This window comes from Anser anser (genome assembly GCF_964211835.1).
Source record: "Anser anser genome assembly, chromosome: 21".
In the NCBI taxonomy this organism is placed as follows: domain Eukaryota; kingdom Metazoa; phylum Chordata; class Aves; order Anseriformes; family Anatidae; genus Anser; species Anser anser.
The window spans coordinates 7,741,680-7,752,313 of NC_139742.1; the positions used below are offsets into that span (position 1 = coordinate 7,741,680).

General features: G+C 45.8%; 1 protein-coding gene across 2 annotated transcripts in view; it reads left to right on the forward strand.

Moving 5' to 3' along the window:
* Positions 1-5,207, forward strand: part of NUP214 (nucleoporin 214) — a 45,187-nt gene extending 39,980 nt beyond the window's left edge. For both annotated transcript variants that reach the window (XM_083807159.1, XM_083807158.1), the window contains exons 34-36: positions 3,327-3,469; positions 4,333-4,357; positions 4,991-5,207. In XM_083807159.1, coding sequence (XP_083663285.1) covers positions 3,327-3,469; positions 4,333-4,357; positions 4,991-5,024 — 202 coding nt within the window. In that variant the 3' untranslated portion in view covers positions 5,025-5,207. The remainder of the gene's footprint in view (positions 1-3,326; positions 3,470-4,332; positions 4,358-4,990) is intronic.
* Positions 5,208-10,634: the final 5,427 nt, after the last annotated feature.

Here is a 10,634-nt window from a genome sequence, read left to right on the forward strand (position 1 = left end):
AAAGAAAATGGCATAAACCAAAAACCTTAACCCCAAAGGAAATAACGTGTATGATCTCATTTTAATGCTGAAACTACTTTGTTGAATCTTTAGCTTTAGCAATTGGGAAAGGGGGGGAATGTGAGTCATCTTATGTGTGTAAGTGAAGGCAGGAATATTTTCTGTGCACACTTGATGTGTTCAAGTCTAGACCTACAAATTATGCCAAGCAAGGAAAGTAACAAATATCGTCTGTGACGCTGTCTAGTCACCTTATCCACTTGTGAGATCTGGGCTGGAGATACTAATGAGAATTCAGCCTGTTCTCTCACCTTTGGAGGCTGGGAGGAGGAACTTGTAACAGCCGGTGGTCCCAGGGTGATTTGTGTTTATCTCGCATTGATTGTTTTTTACCTGATTCTTTACCTCTTAAGCTTGTGCTTGGCACCAAAGTAGACAGCGCTTTATTTACTGAGATAAAGAAGGAATAGAGAATTTCAAACCTTGCAAAGCGACTTGTGCAATAGGCAGCAAACCCACCTCTTCGCCACTGGGCCACCAGCAAGCAACTCTCCATCATGTCCTATATTCAGACTGAACAGACTCAATTAAAAACAGAAAAACATGGAGTGAAAAAAGGAAATGGGTTATCTTCCCAGTCCTAGTGTTTTCATATTTCACAAGTGTTTGCCTTTGGTTTTGGGAGGAACTACCTTTACGTAAGGCACATTAAACATCCTGAACTGTACTTGTTGATCCCCCCATGAGGGCAGATACCCATCTGCCAGGGCACCCTTGAGCTGTGGGAGGCTTCAGCTAGGTTCTTTAGCAACATCCTGAACTCTGGTGCAGCAAATTGGCGAGTCCCTTTGGAAAGGTAAAAATAGAGGCAGCTTAATTAGATCCCCACGAAGAAGGATGCGCTTGTAGAGATGACTTTACTTCAGTTCAATTGGTATTTTTGTTCAGTTCCCCCTTTCAGCCACTGTGCTGCATGATTTTGTGCTGAAACTGGATGCACTCAGATAAAATGTTTGAAGTTTAAAGATGGGAACTTAAAGCTTAAAGAACAAGGAGCAGAGAGATGCAAATGGACGTCTTGCATAAGGAGTCTGCCGACTCAAGAAAGAGAATTCAGTGGCTTGACTTGTGGGAAGTTTGGGGGAGTTTCTTCTATATTAGAAAGGTGTAGCCTTGGTCTGATATTTCCAGAACTGCCTAAGGAATTTGATTTTCACTTTAAAAAATTCAAAATAGTGTATGCAAAATCCCCAGACGAGTTTGCAAATCTTGTTGTAAAGTTTTAAGCAATTGTTTAACTCTGGAGTATAATTTAGCATCTGTGCAACACTTTTAAAATCCCACATCCAGTGAAGTTACTTGCTAGTACGTTGTGCAATATTAGCTCCAAGCTCCTCAAAACACCTTGCTAACTTAAATATGTGGTTCATTGCTCCTTCAGTTCTGAAGAATCTGCGTCACTTGATAAATAACTTAGGTATCAAAAATAGAAACCACTGCACTTCTGTAAAGTCTGAAATTCAGACTGTTTGTGATAATAAAGGTTTTGCTTTCATAAACTAACCTCAAGTGCTTCTCAATTCAGTTTTGTGTAGGAGCTTTACAAAAGACCTGAAAATCTGGGTGAGATAGGTTTAAATTGTTACTAGGCAATGACTGTATCTCACGTCTTTTATATGTTTTAAAAAAAAAAAGTCCATAGCCTAAACTGCTTCTCTACTGTGCTTAGCTTTTTTCAACAGACAGCTTCTTACAGTTGCAGCTGGAAGAAGTAGTTTGAACCACACTTCCATGTCACTTTTCACCACTGCTTCCTTTCACCGAGTAGACATGATTTGTGTATTTCATGGCGTAGTCCTGAGGAGACAGAGCACTGTAAAAGCCTCTTGTTCTCAAATGCGTACCACTACCTGGCTCCTTTTTTAATAAAACCAACAAAACCTGTTCTGTCCTTGCTGAGAAAATCACGTTTGAGGTTCGGAGCTGAAGCAGTCTGCAAGCTGCATGGGTCAGGAACCAGACCAGAGGTCCAGGGGTTGGTTAACAGGGCCAGAGGTATAAAATCACTAAACCACCCAGAGCAGCTAATGCTGTGTATGGAAGTAGTGTGTACAGTCAGCTGCATCTAGGATAGAGGAGGGGTGACGTCCTTTACCAGGTGAATTGCTTGTCACACTGCTACAAGGGTTGTCCTGTATCTGGAGAGATATGTTTTGATGTTTTCGTTGCCTTTTTTTTTTTAAATCTCTACTAGATTTGGGTGGATGGAGAGGTGGGTTAATGTGCTGTCGGTTCATATTTTCTGTCAGAAATGACAGTGTCTGTGAAGCACAGCCTTGCAAAGCTGGAACACCATTTAACTTGGTCCCCAGTCTGTGCAGAGCAGGACTCGTACTGGATTAGTGTTCATAGCATTGTGTGCTTGCAGGTCTTTTAGAGGAGCTTGTCATTTGAATAGTTTGTGTCTGCATTTTGCCTGGTTTAAGAGAGAAACACTTGAACCTTCTATTTGAGTGCACCTCTTACGTTCAGAATTGGAAGTGTATGTGGGGGGCAGAGAACTATAATGCATATCATGGTCTCATTAGCGTGTCATGCTGATAGCTCTATAATGCTTGGTTGGATGAAGTGGGTGGAGAAGAGACCAATTTCCATATATAAAAATGTATTTCTTTTTTCAGTCCCCAAAAGCAATTAGGGAAATAATCCAAAAGTGGTGGGGAAAAGTGCTAGGTAGGTGCAGATCTTCAGGAAAGCAATGGAGCTCTGTGTACTTCAAAAGGGGCTGGGGAGAGAAAGGAATTGAGAAATCTGCAGACAATTTACGTGGGCAGTGGGTAAAGCACTATCCGAAAGTTGTAATTCTGAGTTCTGCAGCTGGGCTCTGCTTTATGCTCTGGCCATGAGCAACTCGTAGCAAATGGCTGTTTGCTGTCCTATTTGTGAAATGAAATGATGCTGTACTTCTGAGCTTGAAGGGTGAAAAATAACTCAGAGGCTGAATTAAGGTACTGCGTTTGATGGCTGAGGTTGGTTTTGCCAAACGTTTGAAAATGTACCCTGTGTAAGCATGAATACATCTGCCCATCTCCCGGGTATCCATTCAGAAAGGGAACTGAACAGACATTCATGTGTGCAACAGTCCGTCCCAAACCAGGAAAACCGTTTCCAGAATGAAGAATTATAATTCTTCATATCCAGGGGTCTTGCTCTTTTGATGTGTCCTAGGTTTAAGGAATGCACTGTTTTCATTGTGGGTGTGGGGACAAACTTCCACTATAAGTGAAAATGTGCTTCTAAACACAAATTTTCTCTTTAAACTGCAGGTTTGGTGGTACCAGTAACAATACAGCATCGTTTGGCACGCTAGCAAATCAAAATACCCCAACGTTTGGATCGCTGTCACAACAGGGTACTGGTTTCGGCACGCAAAGCAGTGGATTCTCGGCTTTCGGGACAGGTGGAGGAGGTAGGAGAAGATAAAGTGTAATGAACCTAATGCAGGTCCTAGGTCTCCAGGTTTCCCTGGCACTCAGGTGCGATTGCTTAGCTCCCTGCTTAGCTCCCTGTCAAAAATCTGTTTGAGCCTGGTCCTGCTGTAGAGAAGTCATTGTGGCCTGGAGAAATCAGCTGCAGTTGGAGTCTAGTGTCTTCTCAGACTTAATCTCATGATTCCCCCACAGCAAATAAGCTGTGTGGCATGTGAATAAATCACTCTTCTTCTGTGTACTGCATCTGATTATTGCTTTTCACCCCTTTTTGTGGAGTTGTTCGTTCTTCTCAAAGGAAAATGTCGAGAAATACCACCTCTTCAGTAGCATATGCATGGGTAGCTGTATGCAAGTACTTAGTGTCAAAAGAACATGCACTGCAAAATTGAGGTAGAACACTGATAGCCTTTTTTTTTTTTTATCTAATGAAGTTCAGTGAAGCAGCTTTGATTTACACAGGGCTGAGAACAGAGCCTTTGAGAGAAGATGCATTCATTGGTGGTCTGTCACCACTGGCTTGCATTAAGCACAAACTCCATCTTCAGAAAGCAGCCCTCTGTTTTCACGGAGAGGCGAATAAACCAGGCTCATTGTATGCAGTTGCTACTGATAAATAAACATAGCCGATTACCAGTGAAAGAAAAGCACTCAAGAACTGAGGCAAGTCACTTTTCTTCTAGATGGAGATTTGACTTCCATTGTTTGCCCATCACTCTTTCCCTGGCCTAAGGCAGGAAAGAAATGTTTTTCAATCAGTGTGTGGGAGGGGACATTTACTACACATCTTAAGCATTCATTTTACCATTTAACAATGATTTTTCTAATCTTGCATTTCTTTCAGGGTTTGGTTTTGGATCAACTAACACGTAAGTAACATTTTGTGTCTAATTCTTCATTAAAAATACAAATAGAACCAGAATGGAATAGTTGAATGGCGTACAAGAGAAAGTTTTGGAAGTAGCAGTAACATACTAGTTCTGGCTTCCTTTTTAGTGTTACTGCATAGAGCTCAAAGTCCACGCTCTGAATGTGTGCTTCCCAGTGAGGTTAATCTCTCATATAAGAGAGACGTGATGTGTGTGTTCAAGCTGTTTGTGTGAATCTAGTATCTACTCCATTTGTCGGATTGAAACAAGGTGTGAAATGAATTGGCACCTTTCTGGCTGAATTGAGATGGTGATTTACAGTTGAGAACTGGACTAAGGGCTGAATGAAGTTAACTTTGTGATCCACTCTGCCACTGGCCTGCTGGATTACTTTTGGCAAGATTTTTAAACATTGTTTCCCTGTCAAGTAGGGAACATAATATCTCTCCAGATGGTTGGCTCCACAATAAGCATAATTATATCTAGCTAGCATGTGTTGATGCAGTGTCAGGTAAAAGATGCTGGAAAAATCAACGCGTTCTCAGAATAAGCTTCTGATACTCAGGACACTGGAAGAATACAGCCTGAGGGAGACTCTAGCACTCATTGCTGGTTTTTTTTTCTGTTCTACAGATCTTCCTCTGGATTTAGTGGATGGAGAAGCTAAGAACATCCTGAACTCTCCTGTAGAACTGTGCTGTAGCTCCTACGTTCATGAGTCACCTATGTGATCAATATCCAAACAGCTTTTCTTTTAAATATAAATTCTGACTTTAAAAAAAAAAAAAAGATTGTGCTTATTTTTTATGCAAAACTTGTTCTCTATATTAAACTATTTTATCTGCCTTGATATTATTTGTGTTGAAAGGGTTTTATCTCCCTGAATCTTGAAGAAATACATGTAAGGTGTGATAACCAGCTGCATACTGGTAGCTTGCTGGTAGCTTTGCTTTTTGTTGTTCGTTCTTATGCCCAGACAAGGGAGTATCTCAAGTCGGGTCTGATACAAACCAGCACATATTTCATTGAAGCAAATGACCGGTTATCCTAGGCTCTTAAGAAGGGGCTAAAGTTTGCCCTGCTAATTTTAAGTATAGGATGGGGCACATGCTTATCTCACTGAAGTGCTAAAACTGAGTCATGTGTGAGCCAGAAGCTTAGTGGAGAAATAGGAAATTATCTGAGAAGAAACTGGCAGCGTGCAGAACACGTTCCCATGGCAGTAACATTCAGAGAAGAGGTGGGAAGTAAAAGCTTTCTCGTTTTTACCTTCCTGTAAATTTCACAGAACTCAGAAATTTGAACTCAGGTTATGGGGAAAACTTCTGGCCCTTGAATTAGGAATGTGACCTCCATCCAGAGGCAGTAGTGATTTTGCAGCTCATGACTTAGGCTGTTGGTGTCTACCGTCAGCTATGTTTTTTCCTAACATGTATGAGATTGTACTTTTTCCCTGTAGCTCTTAGCTTCAGTCATTAACGTTTGTGAAATTCTCATGTGTTTATACCCGAACATATTGAGCAAATGTTTTAAAGAATGCCCTGAAGGCGTTCTGGACAAACACTTTTTCTATTTGATGCATCTGACCTCCATGAAACCTCTAAATGATGTAATGGGTTTTTGTTGCACTGTGAAAAATGCATTTGAAGTAATGGTTTATGTATTAGCTGAATACATGCAGATTGGATGGTTTTATCTTGTTGGTCCTAATAGGACGTTTCGGGGTACTTCTGCTTTTTCTATTTTCAGCAGAAATATTCTAACGTTTCATTTTTTGAATAGCATACAATATGATGACGAGTGTCATTTTTGGGTTTGGTTGGCAAGTGGGCATGTAATCTGGAATCGTAAATAGCTGATAATTGCTTGTTTTCGCATCCAGTGTTATGAACTAAACGATTGTATCTATCAACAGCTCCTGAAGAAAGCGCTTTTTTTCAAGTCGACCTAAAAAGTGAGCTTTCAACATAACTCCTGTCCTAGTTGTAGAAAATGTCCTTCATGTCTCTCTGCACCTGGGAATGACAGGAGTTAGGTTCCCTTTAAAAAGGAAGACCACTGAGATGCGGTGAGTGTTGTGTATAAGGAGGGCTTATTTTTAGATGTGGAGAGGCTTTGCAGGACACTAGGCGCTCAGGCTTTTACATATGCCCTGGATTTCTGAACCCTGGCATGCTGTGCGTCGTGCTCAAGGCAGCACTGCTGTGCGGGTTTTGTTCTTCACCTTTCCTTCTAATGGAAGAGGGGGGCTGCCAGCAGCCCTGGGACCACAGCACTGGGACTGAGATGAAAATTTGCTGGTTTGGAGATGGAAGAAAAAGCTGGAGAGATTGAAGTTTGCGCTCCCAGCGTGTCCTCCTTGACCATACAAAATTTCTTAAGGCCTAGAGGTGATACCACTGTTCTGTTTTCCTTCCTCACTATAAATAGCAGCTGGCCCGAACCACTGACCTTAAATTCTTTGCGTTAATCTCCCATCGCTGTGGCATGCGACACCTCCTAGCAAGGCCATATCAGCTGTGCTCCCCCAGATAGCTAATAAACCTCTTGCTATGGAGAAGATTGGCTTGGTAAGAATGTGATGTTGGCATGCTGAGCCATTTAAAGTTTCTCTTTTGGAATGATGGGAGCAGTTGGGGGTTGTCCCTGCCGTGCTGTTTGGTACCTGTTTAACTCTTTTTCCCTCTGCAAGTGAAAGGCCATAATAATTACTCCAGATTCTGTTCAAACGAGTTGTTTTGTTACAGTGCTTCTGAGATCATGGCTGAAACGAGCCAACCCCCCTGAACTATCTGCCCTTGAGAAATGGGTGCTGCTCCTGGTTTCCATAGCAGCTGCTGGAGGAGCTGAGCAGCACAGCGGCTGATCGTGACCATAAGCCTACAGGAATATGCACAAAACAGCAAAGTCAACTCTGAAAAGTCTGCATTTATATTAGATGACTCAAGAGCTTGGCGAGTGTGTGCGCTGCCTGGCTGGTGGCTGCCAGAAGCTGTTGCGGTCTGTCATCTGTGTTGGGTGGCCTGTGATCTCGTGGCCCCTGTCCAGTGCTCGTGGACAGATGTCCACCAAAGAACAAAGCTGCTAACAAAGTCAGCTCCCATCTTCGCAGACCCGGTGAAGAAGCCAAGGGCTCACAGGGCTTGGAGCCCTTATTTCATTAGCTCTGTTGTCCACGCTGGTTGATCTTCAAAGAAATAATGGCAGCTGTTCCAGGACTGCTCCGAAGGAGCTGATCACTTCGTCTTGAGTGAATGTGGTTGTGCCTTTTTTTGGCCATATCAGTAACAGAGGAAATCTTCCCGGGCTTTTCTCAAAGGCGGAGGTTCTTAATCATTTTTAATGGAAGAAAACCAGTTATTTGTTCCCCTCACCCGAGATGTTGAGTGCTGGTGAGGCTGTGCCGTGGCAGAGCTCTGGTGGTGGTGGTACAGATGTGGGTGGGGGGAGCCCGGGGTGCAGGGAGGATTTCCTCACCCTCGGAGAGACCAGGCTGGGTATTTCTGCTTCCTCAAAGGCTAAAAGAGCAACAAAGAAAAAAAGGCTTTATTTGGGGGGGAACGGATGACACAAAGAGGTTTTGTGCTTTATCACAAATGCTTTATCACAAAGAGGAAAATTATTTCATCTCCTGTCTTAAATGTTTTTGCATTAGAAGGCTTGGTGCTCCAGAAGGCGGGTGCCTCACAGAGGACTGGTCGTCTCGCTGTGAGCCCCTCGCCCTGTCAGCCCGTGTCTCTGTCCCTGCTGGAGCAGGCCCGTGGGCTGAAGCGATGTTTTATTTATCCCTTCTTGGTTTTCATGGCGCCTGCCCTTGTGCATCGCTTTCAGTATTTCATGCAAGGGAAAATAATCCTGCACGGGGCTTGGGCACGGCAGCGTTTGGTAGCGCTGAGGGAGTTTCTGTTCCTAAATAAATGTCACGTTGAGCCCCAGGGGATGGGAAGAAGCAACAGCAGCTCGGCAGGGCTGAGCAGCCCTCCTCCAGCCCTCTGGTCCTCCTCACCTCCCCACCCGAGAGCGTTCCAACTCGCACGGGCACTGGAGAGGTTTCTGGAGCGATTCCAGGGACAGGGAAGGCCCCAGGGGCTGGGACCCGTTGAGAAAAGACCGAATGTTCCCCGCTGCAGGGTGAGCGTGGACATCTTGCTGTGGTTTTCCCCTCTGCACACCTGCATGTGCCCGTGCAGTTTCGGCTCGGCTCCCTGATGGGCCCCAGGGTTACTCAGCGCGTTTCCTGTCTCACACCGTCCACACCTCGTTTTTCTGCAGCTTTCAGGAGGTTGCACAGCTCTGCAAGCATGTCTGGCTCCTGCTGGAAAGCCTGGCCTTCTCCTTGCATGCCTTTATCACGGGTGGGCACAATTTGTGCAGCCAGCATCTGCATCTGAGCTCGTAACGCTTCCTGCGATGAGATTTGAATCAAGTGCCTTGCCAGCCAGCTTCTTCCTCAAATAATACGAACGGGTTCTCCGTGAGCCCAGCTGCTGCAGCAGGCAGTGGGAGCTCACGGCCGCGGGCTGCGCTCTGCCCTCAGTGCTCTTTACTCCTGCCTAAGCACAGCATCCTTCTGGAAGCACCCTCTTTTGGATAAGGGGGCTGGAGTCATGCCGTGCTCGGTGGCTGTCGAAGAATTGAGCTGGTAGGAAAGGGTCTGCCTCAGGGCAGCTCTGCTTTGCAGGTGCCAGGAGCTTCCAGTGTCACCGTGCTGGGATTAAATGGGTGTTAGCAAGGTCAGAGGTGAAACAAGCCACTAATATATTTTGAAGGGGAAATGCAAGGCCACCCCAAAATTATGAATTGTTGTAGGTTTGGACCTGGCTCCCCAGAGCTGCTCTGCTGTGTTTGCCAGGGCTCCGCACCCAACAGGCTGCTGGGGGGCACTTGGCCGATTTTCAAAGGCAGCCTTGGGAACCTTGATGCAGGCTGTCGGAGGAGCTCTGTTTTAATTATGTGCACGCAGCGCATGGCACGGTGTGGGTTTTGAGTAGATGCTTCAAGGTTCTGCAATCCATGTCAGTGTGTTGCTGAAAAATACTTGCTTTAAAGCTTGAAAACATGGAGGGATAAAAGCGGTGTTTGCAGCTGCTGCATGTGCACAGCTTACCAAGATGTGAGATAGAAGAAATAGGAAACAAAACCTGATTTGCGTCAGCAGAGGGAAGTCCCCTGCAAAAAGTTTTGGGCAAGGCCAGTGGAGGCAAGCAGGGTATTTCTGCAAATCAAGGAACCGTTGCCTGCCTGCTTCAAACCAAGGTTAGAAAATCACGAAGCGAGCAGTAAAACCTCTAGAAGGGTGCGGCTTCAGCTGGAGCCTCAGCATCCGCGAGCGCACAGGCATCGGGGATTTATTCCGGCATCACCCCGGCTCTGCTGGGTCTGGCAGCCGATGTTCTTCCCCCCCTCCTGATCCTTCCAGGAGGTTTTTAGTGTCTCCGTGCAGACAATAAGTGCCCCGGCGTTTTCAGGGTGTCACCCAAAGCAGCTGTGCGCTGCCTCGGATCCCCTCTCCCCCTCCTCCCTCCGAAAGTAGGACATCTAAATTTAGCCTGCTATCAACAGATGAGGCTGGAGAGTTTCCACTGTGGAAACGAATCCCACTCAGAACCTGTCCTCTCGTCTGTGCGGGCTGCATCCGTGCAAATTCCTTTCCCCGAGCCGTGCCCTCCCCTGCGCTTCGCTTCCCCCCTTCCCCTGCAGCGTTTGTGTCTGTTACGCCGCCGTGTGCTGGCGTGGCCCTGCCAAGCAGGGTACGTGGCTGCTGTTCATGTCTCATGCCCACGCGTACCCAGGAGTTTTGCAGGCTGGGAGCAGCTCGGCTGCTGCTGGCAGAAGCGTGCAAGAAAGGCTTTCGGGCTGCAAAGGCTGGCTACAACCTCAGAAGGGTGCAGCAGGCTCTCCTTACTCCAGGCAGGTCGCCTCTCTGCAGATGCAGCATTTACAGCTACCGCTCGTCTTCTGCTAAAGAAGCAAGCAGCAGCAGGAAGCTGAACTGTGGAAGTTCAGCTGCTGTCTGCCCCCGGAGCTGCTCCAACCACATCAGCGCCGTCCTTCCATCACAAGGCACACGGCAGCATGGTAATGAAAAATGCAGGATGCTGGCTGGTATTTTTAACCAGAAACCTCCTCTCTATCTGATGCAGCGTAAGAGCTGAAACAGAGAGAAAATGCACTCCGGGTAAACAGGGTGTTTATCAGTCTTGAAAACGTGAGCGCAGAGGTGGTGGAACTTTTTGGGTAAAAACAGCCACCGCCCTAACGACACCAGGCAGACGCG